The sequence below is a fragment of the Rutilus rutilus genome (genome assembly GCF_951802725.1).
Source record: "Rutilus rutilus genome assembly, chromosome: 4".
Lineage (NCBI taxonomy): Eukaryota > Metazoa > Chordata > Actinopteri > Cypriniformes > Leuciscidae > Rutilus > Rutilus rutilus.
The window spans coordinates 31109254-31124620 of record NC_140212.1 but is presented as its reverse complement, the minus strand read 5'-3'; the positions used below and the strand labels follow the sequence as shown (position 1 = coordinate 31124620).

The following is a 15367-nucleotide window of genomic DNA, read 5'->3' as shown; positions in this document are numbered from 1 at the left end:
ACACACGTATTAATAATTAATGAGGAGGTGCAGTACCAAGTCCAGCCTACAGTAGCGCACTTCCGATACACACGTCATACACATAATTCAGGTTTATGTGAATTATAAAGGCATGTGGAGAAATTTTGGATTTCAGCTCCCCCTAGCTATTGGAGCACTTCTACGCTGCTTCTACGTTGCAAGAATTATGAGAACACAGGGCATGTCCTCATAATCCAAAATGTCCTCATAGTGCTGCGTGTATTCATATGAAATGTCCTCATAAATCACAAAGACCAACACACGCACACACGCACGCACACACACACACGCACACGCACACACATAGATACACACATACCCAGCCAACATGTCCATGTGGGCCCCACATGGGTTTTCTCTGGGTTATATGGGTGTCATGTGGGCATGGGCTCAGAGTGGGCACTTTGATGGGGTTACTATGGGCCCCAGTTTGGTTTAGGTAGTGGGCTCCAGCTAGGCTGCCCATTATTGTTTATTTGTGGGTCTTGTTTGGGCCCCAATTGGGCTATATTAGACTAAATTTGTATTACTAATTTTGGTTTGTATTTATTTTAAAAGTACCTGCCATAATTGTGTATTGAAAATGAAAAACATTTAAAAATATTTGACTAAGTTTTTTTAATTTGATATAATACAAAATGCACATCATGTTTGTCAAATAAATTTATTTTTTATTTTTATTTTTTGTGTGTGTGTGTAAATTTCATGGCCTTATAAAACACTTATTTTGTATTATGTGCAAAAAAGTGCTTAAAACTATATTTTCTAAAAGAGTAAAGCACTTGCATCATACTGTCCCCTCCCCCACAAGCTATAATGATTGCCTCCTCCCGCCTTTACATTCAAACTAAAAAAAAAACCAAAAAAAAAAAAAAACCAACGGTCTCCTTCTCTCCTGGACAAGTTTCTTCTAGACATCACCGTCAAATCTCCTGTTTAACACTACCAAGGTAAGATATGTATACGTTTTATTTTGTATTAACTTTGTTTTACTTAAGATTTTATAAAACTAGATATTTCGGAATCAATAGAGCTAACATTTAACGAACATTAACGAAGGTTAGCGAGCCGAGCTCAAACAAGTTACATAAGCTAACTAAAATGAAGTTGGTTAACCAGCAAATTTTATACAATATGTGTTCGCGCCGACTTTTCACCCTTTTACACGCTTTACCGTATTTTTCATAATCGTTCGGTCTCATAATAATGACCGAGGCAGTATATCGTGCAAGAATGCGTCATTGCGCTTCTAGGCCTGTGCTTCGCAGCCGGTGAAAACCCGGCTTAAAGTCCCATAAAATGATGCATACTACCCGTACACTCAGTTTAAGTATTCAGGAAAGTTTTATTTGAGGGACAGATCGAAATTGTTCGTTGTAGTTAAAGAAACATTAATAATTTGTGCTCATTCATGAACGATTCGTTTTTTGAATCGGTTCTTTTTAGTGAACCTGTTGAATAAAATCACAAAACTGTCAGAATGACTCATTTGAAGTCAATCAATTGACTCGCTGATTAGTGATCCGGTCAAGCAGTTCCTAATGCGATGTCTCCACATACAGAATGGATTGATACTGCTAGTGCTAGATGTAAGTTATCTTAATTATGTTATCTCAATTAATCAGTAGGCATGTCGGTATTGATCGTTTAAAAAGTATCCTAAACTAATGTCATAGTTGTGCTGTGCCTTTAGGTTAATCAGGTAAAAAGAGATAAGTAATTTATTTTAATCTTTTCATTTTTGTACATTATTAACAATGGTCTTGCATGAAGAAACATTACGCTGATGTACAGTACAGGTCAAAATTTGGAAACATTACGATTTTTTATATTTTTGAAAGAAGTCTCTAATGCTTATCAAGGCTGTGTTTATTTGATCAAAAATACAGAAAAAAAACAGTAATATTGTGAAATATTATTACAACTTAAAATAATAGTTTTCTATTTGAATATACTTTAAAAAATAATTTATTCCAGTGATGCAAAGCTGAATTTTCAGCATCATTACTCCAGTCTATCACATGATCCTTCAGAAATCATTCTAATATTCTGATTTATTATGAGTGTTGGACACAGTTCTGCTGCCTAATATATTTGATGAATAAAAGGTTAAAAAGAACTGCATTTATTCAAAATAAAAAATAAATATTTTCTAATAATATAAATCTTCTTTACTATCACTTTTTATCAATTTAACACATCCTTGCTGAATAAAAGTATTAATTTATTTCAAAAAAGAAAGAAAAAAATGACTGACCCCAAATTACTGACCAGTAGTGTATATTGTTGTTACAAAAGATTTCTATTTTTAAAACATTTTTGTATTTTATTTTTTTACTTTTTATTTATCAAAGTATCCTAAAAAAGTATCACAGGTTATGAAAAAATATTAAGCAGCAGAACTGTTTCCAACTTTGATAATGAATCATCATATTAGAATGATTTCTAAAGGATCATGTGATAGACTGGAGTAATGATCCTGAAAATTCAGCTTTGCATCACAGAACTTTTCAACTGGAAACCCCCCCCCCCCCCCCCCCCCCCCCGATACACTTTTAATTCGTTCTGGCCGTTTATTTACATGATAATGATTAATATGTTACAAAGTGCAAGTTTTTAAAAACAATACAGTTATAATCTCCGTGTAAACTTCAAAACGTTAATAGCTTAGGGTCTAGCTTAGGGTCTATATGCATGTTGTAGATTTAGATGATTTAAGGAGTTTTGACAATTCTTCCTAAAGCAGTGATTTTTTTCCTCAGGGAGACTACAATGCATGCGATGCTGTAGTAGATGGATGCATAATTATAATCATTTTCTCTCTTATCTTATTTTCTTTCTCTTTTACAGGAAGCACAAACGCCAGGTCGCAGCACCCCAGCACAGACAAGTTCTACTAGTACTCCCTGCAGACCACTTCAGCCCAGTTCAGTCCAGTTCAGACCACTTCAGCCCAGTGGAACAGCAGTGAGGGATGGAATGTTCGTTCGTGTACTGACAATACTGGAAGAAATTAAAGATTGCCAAAAGGTACAGGGTAGCATGATACAGTGTCTTCTGCAGCAGAGAGAACAAAACTGTGTGGTTCCTGTCTTGCCTGAGGGAGTCCCCTTTCCATTGAAGAGTTTTACTGAAGTGGATGATCTGGAGTTGAAGCTCTGTGAGTCTGACTTCCAGAAAAATTTGGTAAGTGTTCTAGGTTAGTGCGATAAATTAAATCGTTGACAATTAAATGCCTCCACGATCTCTCTACAGAGAGTGTTGTGTTGTGATGCAGTGCACATTCTATCAGTTGTAGTTTTACCCCCAATTTCCACCGGCTGCGTTACGGCTCCGGCATGGCGGCGGAGTCAATAGGTTTCCATTAAAGTCAATGAGTGTATTTCCACTGAATGCGGTACAGCTGCGTTCCGACTCCGGCGATGCGCAGCCCTCCGGAGCAGATACGGAGAGCTTCTATTTTTGCCGGATGCCGGAGAGCTCCGCAGCAATTCAGCACTTATATCGCGCGATCATACGTGAATTTGCGAGATCTCGTGGGTCCTTGTGACTTCAGCTGTCAGTCATGACCGCAGCCGTTCCGCAACAAATACGGACCTGGTGGGTATTGACGGACGACGGAACACGGAGCTGTCACGCAGCGGAGCCGTTCCGCAGCCGTTCCGCATCTGGTGGAAATTGGGGGTTATACTAGTCTAGATGGTCTCCCACGGACTAATCACTCCTGAGTTTTTTCAGAATGGTCCTAGAGCAGTGTAAAACCAACTAAATCGCGTCAACTTCAGGGTCCTTAGCACCGTCGGGTCCTAACAATATGCAAGTGACTTACTGCCTGACTAAATAACAACGGGGAATTAACTATTACACATATGCAAAGAACTATATGAATATATTAATGACTGTAAACATATTAATGACTGGCCTTCATTTTAGTGCAATTATAACAAGCTCACTCTTCACTTGTTCCTGAAAAGGAGAAAATAAATGGGGAAATTTTTTAGCTGAACTGCTCTGTAAATTGCAAAATAGTCTTAAACACCATAAAAAAATAATAATTGTGGATCGTGATCCTGCCTGAAAAAAAATTGTGATACATTTTTGCCATATTCCCCACATAACCAAAGTTGTAGATGCAGAGGGTGGTTCTGTGTACACACTAGGTTAAGTTAACCCACTCTGTTTCCCTTAATGAACTGTTACCACTACATTTGTAATTTTGTTTCTTCTATATTTCTTTTCATCTCAACTTCAGGTCTCAGTCCTTGGGGACATTGGAGGGAGGAGCCTTGATGAGTGTGTCCGTAGAACTATGGCATTTTTGATGACGAATGACCTTGCCCGTCAATTGAACCTCACAGGGCGCCATGGAAAACGCTCGTTCAGGAGCCTACGTCTGTTTGATACTTTGCATGGTATATACATTTCAACATCCTTCATTTACATAGATTAGTAAAAACGCAAACGGTTTGGGGTCATTTTGTGTCAAATCAACCAGAAGTTCCTAGCTCAATGTTGATTTTGATCATTTTGTTTTCTGGTGATAAAAATGATTACTTAAAGGTGCCATATGAAAAATTTGAGGTAAAAAGATCCAAAAAATGAGCTACACGCATCAAAAGAATGAGAAGAAATAAGGGCGATGATGTCATTAAAAAATTGACAACTTATAGTGCTGCGGAGATATCAACCTAAATTAGCTTTAGCATTACTAGCCACGGCCCGACAGGTGTCGTAATACCAGTTTCGGCCATGGGAGGCGGTATGCGGGCAACATAACCACCAGCCAACCTGCAATACACGAATAACTCGCACGGATTGTGGGCGTACTTGAACCTGATGTCAATCAAGTGGAAAGTACAGCCCACTACTTCGTTTCAGTTCAGGGAAGAGAGCAGAAGAATGGCTGAAGCCCTTGGCAAGAGACCATTACCACCACCACAACCACCCGCTGCATGGAAAAAAACGCGCTCGGAGTCACAAATACAATCAGATAAAAAACGGAACAGAACTAGAGTTAACCTTGGGACTGCTTTCCATCGCTGGAGGCAACTTATGGACACGAAAGAAATGAAGTTCGACTCCGAATTTGCAACATTTCTTTTGGATTGGTAAGTAAGATGCTGTTATTATGTCGCTAGAAGTTAGTTTTATATGTTTGTGTAGTTTTTTAGGTGAAGGTCTAACATAGAAATGTATCGAAGGCTGTCTGATAAACGTGCAACTGTTAGCGACCGTAGCCTATCTGTTAGCGTTTCATATAGTTAGCTTTAACTTACCCAGAGATACGATCCGTTTTTCACCTGTTATCTAAGTTACCCGAGCCCGTCTCTACCAAGCTGATGCTAAAATGTAAAATTAGCTAAGAAGCTTGAAATGTCATTGATGATAATGAACCCCAAATGGACGCACGAAACGTAACGGAAAACATTGCAAGGTGTAATGAGACGCAATGTTTTTTGGTGACTAATGATAACTTTGCTAGAAGAGGTATTGCTAATGAAAATCAAACTTGATATATGCTGGTAAATAAGTATCAGGCGGACAGCATAGGCTACGTACCACTCGAAATAGATGTTGTCCCTAGTTTCACTTGTAATGTTATATGTGCAGCTAAGAATACTAAATAATTTTTAAGTAAACTACAACAGTTTTGACGATGTTAGGTAAAGTGATGGTGAAGTTATGCCGTGGCGATCGACTGACCAGCTGATTTTGTGATCTGAGACTATTTCTGGCATTAGGCATAACATTTGTACCTGCAGTGTTGAACTGTGTGTTTTTTTTTTTTTTTTTTAGGTATGAAGGACCACTGTCATCCACTCCCATGAAAAAACGCCCAGTACTGACAGATCTCACTCTAACGAGCATCGGCTCAAGTGATTCTGATAAGTGAGTGTGCCTGACTTGTTTCAGGTCCTACTTTTCCCATCACAGGCATGTTTTACTGTGAACTAGATGTCATTATCATGACTAATTGAAAAGTTCACATTTCTGCCGCAGAATGTTATGTCACATTACCTTTTTATTATTTAGTCCAGTCAATTTTTTGTGTTCAACCTGTTACAGAGACAAGCATACCTCTGAAAAGGCCCGCAAGGGCTCAGCAGGTGTGGAAGAATTGACCAGGCTTGAGTGCAGGTAGGTCATAATGTGCACTGTGATTGCAGCTTCTTCTAAGAGCTTTTCAGTGTTACTTCTTTCTGATTTTGTGTTAATTTAATGTTCTGTCTTATATAATGCTGTTTCTTAGCCTTGGTGAAATGAGCATTGGTGCGGATGAACATCTGGATGAACAAGCCATCAATGACTTGAGGAATAGCACGTGAGTATTTTGATCATCGCAGTTGATGTCACTGAAGAATGTTATCTCGGTGTATATTATGTTATTGACTGTTTTGTCTCATCAGGATTGACTGGGCAGTTAACCCTCCACCTGTAAATGCATCAGATACTGATGATGAGGAGCAGGACAGCTCTGATGAAGAGTACATCCCTCCACTTTCTCTTCGGTAAGTTTCCTAATGTCTCTTGTACTGCAACTTAATACTACCATCAAGTCACATATGTATAGCTTAGAATTCTTGGCTGTATTAGTACTGTTGAAAACAGCCTGGTTGTTCTGGTGACCTACTCTACAAACTTTTTTTATTATTGAGGCACAACTTTATAAAAAGACAACGTATATCAGACAGTTGAAACGACAACCATCACTAATTCATTCCAGTGCATTGCCCAATTGGATGTTCCGAGACAAAGTGTCATGTCAGCCCCCATGTTTGCATGCGGAATAAGGTGAATAGGTGAAATTTCATGCTATGATGTTGATAAAAGGACTCACATGCCAGTTCTCCTTCAGACACTGCCTTGCAATGAAAATGTTTGTTCATGTTTTTGGTAACATATCTATGTTTGTACTGTTTGACTGAAACAGGTTGGGTGGAGCTTTACCAAATGTTCCAAACTTTGATGCGCTGCCAGTCATTGGTTTGGAAGAGACTGTACACGACCTCACTGCAGAATTTGAGTCTGAACCATCTACAGATCCTGACAGCTCCACTGCCTCACCAGCTGATTCAAATGTGCCAACTGTACAGAAGGCAGAGGACATTGTTGGTGCCAAGGCATCGATTGTGTATGATGACTGCTTGAAGTACCTTGCGGCCTTTGTTACACCACCGGTGAAACGGTGCACAGCAAAAAATGTGACCGGTGCAACATGCCAACACCATCCACCGTTCCTGGTGAACATCAAAGGGAAAGGCACTGCAAGCATGTTAGAATGGGTATGTGACACTTTTGTTATGACAATAAATATGTGAATGTACACTTCAAATGGACACAAACATGTACTCTTACCTCTAAATGTTTTTAAGAAAAAGTTAACTGATACAAAAACTACTATAGCTGTTTTATAAGTCTATCTGTTCTTATCATTAGAGCTGTGCTGATGGACACATTGTGTGGCGATGGGTTTCACAGCCCTTGATGAAGTACGGACTCCAGGCTGGAGACTTTATGCTGAGCACCAACATCCTGCTATCAGGAAACAACTACGCTAAAATTGCACTGCTATTTAGATTTATGAACATGGGCATTTTTGGCCCAAACTATTTTTTCACCACCCAAGACACGTACTGTGTTGACTCCATCAAAAATTACTGGATGGAAAAAAGGGCAGATGTGATTGCAAGACTTCAGGACAAAGATGTTGTTGTCCTTGGTTAGTGATACACATACAGTTTATCTTTCTAGAAATTATGTTGCAGTATTTTTATCTAACACAAACTCTCTTATCCTACACATCTAGCTGATGGCAGAAACGACACTCCGGGTCACTGTGCGCAGTACTGTAGTTACACTACAATGGAAAACGAGACATTGGAGATAATCAGTGTTGTCACAGTAGACAAAAGAGAAACCGACAGACGGTCTGCCATGATGGAGAAGGAGGCCTTCATCTTGACTATGGATCAACTAGTCACTGAAGTTAAACTGGTCGAAATCTGTACAGATGCCCACTCGCAGATTGGTGCCCTGATGGGTGAGTTTATATCCACATGTCCTAGTTGTTACTTAACATGTAGTCAACATTTGACTTATTTCCATCTGTGCATGTACATGTTTTGTAGATCCTGTAAAGGGGAGGTACAAGGACCATATGATTCATCACAGTTTAGATATGTGGCATGGTGCCAAGAATTTGGCAAAGAAGATTGCGGCTGTGAGTGTCCATAGTAGCAGTTTAATTGCACCCCTGCGCATTATAATGTTGTCGTTGTGCATTGCTATTAATAACGGTTTTTATCCTTATACCCAGGCTGCCCAGGGAAAAGAACTGTCGGTCTTACTCCTTTGGCTGAAAGATATCGTAAATCACTTCTGGTGGTGCTGCAAAACAGCCAACTCCTATGAAGAGTTCCTGGTAAGTTTTGTGTCATTTCTCCCTTTTAATTTACCAAATCTTATTGTAAATTAACCGTATAAATAAGCCATCGCACTTGTGAACTGCCCACTGATACAGTGGGTCCCATTTAGAAGTGGCCACTTCATTCACGCTTTCCGTGATTTTCGCAGCTGTGTGAAATTTATTACAACTAATAACGTACAACGTATTACGACATATTATGTACAACTTGCAACATATTATTTATGGTTGTTTGGGTCATTGTAGTTTCACTGGGGAAATTTAAATAAAAGACACATGAGGTCCCTTAAGAATCACACGTGAAACTGTACAATTCCAAGTGGTACCCACTGTAATTGTTGTTTCTTTTTATGTTGTGCATTACAATTGTAGACACTGTGGGCAGGCCTTTTACATCATGTCTGCAACGAGCATGAGTGGGCTATGGGCAGCTGTAAACATGGGCAGCTGGCAGACTCGGAGAAACAATGGATTCAAAGAGACTCTAAAGCACACAAGGCTCTTGTGGAGATAATCCTCAAGAAACGATGGTTGAAGGATGTGCACAAATACCTGCGCTTTAGGTATGTGTGGGATTTGGGGTAACATTGTTCATTTGACCAACAACTGATCAGTTCTGCTTATCTGCCGTCATTTTTTTCTGTTTTAATTTCATTACAGATCAACGGCAGACCTCGAATCCTTTCAAAACCATATATTAATGTATGCCAGCAAGCGCTTTGCCTTCAGTCCACCGGTGTACGAAGCCCGAGTCCTCCTGGCAGCCCTGGACTACAACCACCATCGGGACCGACCAACTCAGAAGAGGGCAGATGGTACTGAGATGTAAGTAGCACAAGAACTACTGAAATCTTTCTTATTACTTGTCTCCATGTTTTTCTTTAACAACAATATTACCCCCCTATTTTCAGGTACAAACGAGTGTACAAGAAGAATGCTAAACAGTACAGTGTCTATGCGCGCAAGACTCCCAAAAGCTACAGCTACATTGGGGAACTACAGACGCTGGTGGTGAGATGTAGGCTGGAGAGTGGCTCTGGAATGCCCAGGACAATAACCCTAAGGCCAGATGACCCACGAAGACTTGGTTTACTTCCACCTGTACCACCCCCACCAACGGCCGAGCTTGTACAAAGACAAGTCAAGAGAGGACTAGGTATGCAAAAATTAGCTCATGTTTATTGTTTGGGTGTGTACAAGCAAACATACCACTGGTTAATGGCTTTAGTTGAATGAATGTCCTTCTCATTCAGATAGCAATGTTAAAACTGGCATAACATATGTACCTCAGTGACATGTGTAGTAAATTAATGCAAAATAGTAGGATCTTGTGGATCCTGACACTGACTATGACCTGGCTTTGGTTTGAGGAAGAAAAGTAGTGTCAGGTTTTCCTGTTTGACCAATCAATCAAGCATAATTACAAGGAAATGTTTTGTATGTTTTAGGGCCTGACTTACAGTCGAGTTCTCCCCAGTGAAGCCATAATTTCAGCATCCAGCGTACACATAGGTGAGTGAAATGCACTCTGTCAGGTTGCTTCATTTTTGTCTGACATGTACAATGTATTTCAATCATATTGTCATTGCCTTTTGCAACTTCTTACAACTGTTCATTTCCACTTGTTCCAGTAAAAGCCTCCGGCAGAGAGTTCACGAGTTCACACTTACAAATGATCAGAGAATAAATAGTTATGCGTATTTGGCGTGCTGTCCGGGGGGAGGGCTCCGAGCTCGGAAATTGGGCCCGAACCCAGAGTACTCCCCCCGTATCTCTTGGTTAGGAAGATAACCAGGTAAGTGTGAGGAGATGGGGTGGTGGAGGGATGCTGAAAACTGTCAAGGATAATGGGTGAGTCGACTGTGAGTATTTATAGGCCTTTAATCATGCTGATTGAGTGGACCTGTTGATTACTGATTGCTGACAGCTGGTTGGAATGACTTGATTGTTTGATCATTAGAACGTGTTCCTCCCGAACTTTGTTAATAAAACATCATAAGGATTGGGACCAATGGCACACCCACCAACATTCATACTGTCCATGTAAATATGAGTAAATTTGAATGTGTAGTTCAACATCTTACTTTGTCTAGGCTTTAATTTGAATTCCTGTAATGTTTTTTACAGGGTGACTGAAATGTGTGTGTTTGCATGTTTTGTAAATAAAAAATCAGAACCAACCTATCACTACCATGACTGAAACCCTGCAACATATTGTTTGTCCTGATCGTTATTACAGAGTAATTTGTTCCAGAATTGCAAGAATTATTCTAATGCTTTCTTTCTTGTACACAAATGGTAAGAGCTGGCCTCAGGGTTTGATTGTCAACAAAGGACAGAAAAGTTTATTAAGTACATATTATGAACTCCACAAAATAATGAAATGCTGTCACCAAATTTTGCAGTTGTACTTGTTACAGTTATACTAACATGTGGTAAAAAGAACATTTTACACACTGAATTTAGTCCGTCTTTCCAGTTTGAACAAATTGGTTAACTCAAAGCAATGTAATGTAACAACACAATGTACAGTACAATAAAAATAAATTAAAAAGTTAAATAGTTATGTAAAATAAAAATTAAGAACAAAAAGGTAAACTAAAAGCCAGGAAGAAAACCTGTGTATTGGCCCTGAGGATCCGGAAATGTGTCCCTGATTTTACAGACACAACAACTCGGGATTACCAGTCTGTTCCCAGCTCCCAGGGACCCATGCTGCCAGTAAATGTAATGTCTATAGGCGGCATAACGAAACTCTCGGCTCTCTGAACCTGGTTCTCTGGCACGGCCGAGCGCTGTAACGTCTTCCCTATACTGGCGGTGAATTCGCAGGAAGCCTCCATCTAGGCAGTAATCCCTAAAGTGTGGTAGGTTGCTAATGCAGTTGTTTGGTGTCTGGCGGCAGCATTTTCTCTCCCTGTCGGTGGGCATATCCCTGCAGTTCTGACAGGTGCACCATGGCACCCCTGGCAGACCAGCTGATGGAGGGGGGGCATTATTCTGGCGTAATGCCAGAACGTCAAACACCAAGCCTGGTTGCCACTGTAGAATATCATTTGTGAAGGACCTCAGATCCTCAAAGCTCAAATCTTGCAGGAGGTTCTGCGAGGCCATAAGGTGTAGGTTAATTATGTGCAAATCATTACCGCATAATGTGTAACATTTACTACTCATAATATTCAATGGTTATATCCTCAAATAAGCTAACTGACCAGGATGTCATATGTGGCCAGTGAAATCCACCAGAAATACTACAAACTGGGTGGACATAAATAACGTTTAGTTTCAGAGACACCACGTCCAAGAAGCCAAACCTGAGTTGCGGACATTCTCTCACGGCGACGTTCCTCCACTCTTCTGTCCTCTTCAGCCCTGGCTGCTACTGCCCTATTTGCTCGTGTGCCCGTGCCGGTGCCCGTGCCTCTGCCTCTACCTCTACCTCTGCCTCTGCCTCTGCCTCTTTGTACAGAATCTCCCCTTTTCTTTCTGGTCTGACTGCTCTTACTATGCTGTGTCTGGATGGACACTGGGGTGTAATCTTCATCATCATCACTCTGCCATAATAACAGATAAATACAGCCTGCTGGTTACACAGTCGGAATCTCGAAGTAAACATGAGGAAGACATGCACCATTTCACACTATATTTTTACAGTTTATAACCGCTCTGAGACTAGATTAGATGGATTTATTCATGCAAATGTTTGCTCAACATTAGCGCTTGACATTGGCTAACGTTACCATAGCTGCCAACCTTTGAGTTTAGCTTGGAGTGAGAATTATTGGAGTGAGAGGAGTGTTTTGTGAATAAGTGTATTGTGATTGTCACTAACATTTTAGTAACTAAACTGAATTTTATTAGGTTCAGTGACATGTTACAATGTTTACATGGTACAATTTATGGTAAGCTTCGCAGTTTTATTATTTCAATTAAATTATATTGTGATATGATTTAATATTGACTCATTTGGATAAATATTTGGTTCTCAAGGTAGGCGTTAATTTTTCTCAAGAAAAAAACAACTCACCTAATGCAGAGAGCCCTATCAGCTGGCAGAATTATTTAAGATTAAAAATAAATAAAATAAATAAAATGCATTTTTTAATTATTATAATAACAACTTTATTTAATGATATAAGTAAAAATATATTAAATATGTAGTATTGTAATATAGTACACATATATAGCACAATACTCTCTATAGCTATTTTTTTATTGCCAACTACGTGACCTATATTATGTTTATTAAATTGCTTTCCTGAGGTAAATCTGACATAATTGATCTCCAGCTGTGTTATTGACCTCTTCACGCTTATAAAAAACAATGATAGGTCGATATTATGTATGAGGAATACATTTTGGTAAGTTGTAGCCTACTGTATCTTTCAACAGTGTTCGTGTTTATTTACTATTAGTAGAGATGATCGGTTCACGTGCGCTAGGGATCTGTCGTGTAACATTTACAAGCGCCATAACGGTATTTATTGTTTGAATTGCGTAATTAAAATTGACAGAATCTGAGAGCTGAGATATTTTTTTTATATCATAACTAACCTGCTCTGGCTAGTCTGTCGGTCTCCGTGTCCTCTTTGCTTCGCGATTTTTCTGTGCGTGACAAAATTGATGTGTGGGGTGAGAGCGTGTGAAAGTGTTTGCGTGTGTCTCACGGTGAATGCATGAGAGTTGGCAGCTCTGGTTACGTTGGCGCTAGCTTGGTCAACATCAGCGAATGCTGTCTGTCAAATTAATGTATTTCAAACTAACAATAAAAATGTAATATGAACATATTCACTGGTAAAGGTGAAGGGGAGTAGCTTGAAGATGTCATAATTCAATATCACTTGACACCAACCAACTCTAGTCAAAACGTCCTCTATTGGGAGTGGGCTCGGCTTAGGCTATGGCTCTAGGGTGGTTGTGAAAGTAGGGGCGGAGCATAGAGGCTATGCCGTTTCTCGGTTGTTACTCTGGAGTAGACCAACTCACTTTCTGGAGGAGTACTGCCCCCATCTGGTATGGAATGTGGAGTATGAATTTATTTTTTTGACGGACATTTCATATGGCACCTTTAAAGGGAACCCTGAAGATTTGTATGGTTTTTTAGATTACATCTGCGAATGTAAATTAGATATACAAAAACACTCTAAGGGCCCTATCTTGCACCCAGCACAATTGACTTTGTACACCGATGCATGTATCATATCATATATCATTCCTATTTTGCACCCAACGCACAGCGGGCTTTTCCCTCCACAGACACACGTTGGTAAATTAGGGAATGAACTTTCGATCCCGGGGGCGGTTCAGCGAAAAGAGGAGGCGTGTTCCAGCGCAAACATTCCCTGGTGCTATTTTAAGGGCGCATACTTGGCCATAATGTTGTGTGTGCACAACACGCATATACTTTGCTTCTCTCATCTACACAGATGCAGCAGTTTTCATTTTTGCAAATCATACATTATTACAAGATAAAGTATTAAAACAAGAGGGAAATCATTGTTGTGTCCATGACGATGATACTTGCGTTTCTGATCGTTAAAATAGGGCCCTAGACGTCAGGTTTATTTTTATAAAAAAAGTTTTTTTCCGTTTGATGTTTGAATGAACAATATAAAAAAAAAAAATCACCAAATGTTTATGAAAATAAATAAAAACTGAGTTTTATCTATCTTGAACTTTTCATATATTAGCTGTATTGCGCTCAATATAGTGGTGTATTGCTGCAGTAGCACCCTTTCATTAAAATTAATTTATTATTTTGGTTCACAGGTAGCCTGAAACAGAACACTTTCTTGAGAACTGTCAGCAAGAAAGAGGTGGAGACAGCCCTCGGTAAATGGTTCACAAATGCTAGGGATAGAGATGGCAACCGTGCCTTGAGAGCCCAGCCAAACCTTGTGCGGAGAGCAGCACAGTCAGAGGTGTAAGTTACATAATTTATAACAAATAAAGGGAAAGCTAAATTGTTTGTTTTTCATTCAGTTAGTAGTAATTTTTAACATCTGTTAAGTTAACCAATCAGAATCAAATATTCAACAGCACTGATTTTTAGGGGGCAAACTGCAAAGGAAGACCCTTATTGTATTTGTTAGGGGCCAATCATTGAGGGTGCATTGGCACCTATTAATTTTGGTAGTGTTCTTATTGTTATTAATGATCTTTATTATATTCCAATTTTCTTATTAGGGGTTCAAGCACCAAAATCTAGAATATCTATTGTATTTGCTCAGATTATTTTTGGGGGTATGAGCGTGAAACATGATTATAATTTAGATTATACTCATGCATTTCTTTAATGTTCATGTAAAACTGATTTTTTTGAAGTTCTGCTAAGATTTTTAAAGTATTTATTTGTCTTTTCTTTCTTTACTCTTTAGGTTTGAAGCTGAGGATTCTGTACTGGCACAGGACTGATCACTTTTATTTGAGGTTTCATCTTGAAGACAGTAACTTCAATAAAAGAAATGTTGATTTACACATTCTGAATTGAAGTCATTTTTTTTCCTGCAATTCAAATATTTTGTAATTTCTTAGATATTAAAATGTTAAAGTAACACAAATTGATGCATTTTTGGTTTGGGCAGGTACTGGTTAACAAAACAGTAACAAAGTTGGAGTGATTTGAAAGTTAATTTTGTAGTATAGCACATTTACTTAAACCACGGTAATCAGGTTTACTTAATAAATGGGGCCCACTGTGGTCCAGTGAGATCACCCATAAGGGCCCCATAAGGGTAATGTATGGGACCCACTTTCGGCCCATTAATATTATATAATTTGGGACCCAAGTGGGCCCATAAAATGAACTCCTACATGGGCCCAACTTGGAGCCCACTGTGTACCCATCATTAGCCCATATGGGCTAACACACATGGGGCCCATGTGGAGCCGATGGACAAATTTATCTGGGCCCCATTTGGG

General features: G+C 39.3%; 2 protein-coding genes across 2 annotated transcripts; both read left to right on the top strand.

Moving 5' to 3' along the window:
• Positions 1-384: 384 nt before the first annotated feature.
• LOC311289739 (uncharacterized protein) lies at positions 385-15132 on the top strand. Its single transcript, XM_084407980.1, has 5 exons — positions 385-971; positions 2872-3207; positions 4274-4433; positions 14216-14369; positions 14824-15132. Exons 2-5 carry the CDS (start codon positions 3001-3003, stop codon positions 14858-14860), a joined length of 558 nt encoding a protein of 185 aa, XP_084264106.1. The 5' UTR covers positions 385-971; positions 2872-3000; the 3' UTR covers positions 14861-15132.
• LOC311289723 (uncharacterized protein) lies at positions 7536-10097 on the top strand. Its single transcript, XM_084407958.1, has 9 exons — positions 7536-7741; positions 7829-8062; positions 8151-8242; positions 8339-8443; positions 8819-9009; positions 9107-9271; positions 9358-9602; positions 9895-9958; positions 10078-10097. The coding sequence occupies exons 1-8, from the start codon at positions 7537-7539 to the stop codon at positions 9924-9926; spliced, it is 1269 nt and encodes a 422-aa protein (XP_084264084.1). The 5' UTR covers position 7536; the 3' UTR covers positions 9927-9958; positions 10078-10097.
• Positions 15133-15367: the final 235 nt, after the last annotated feature.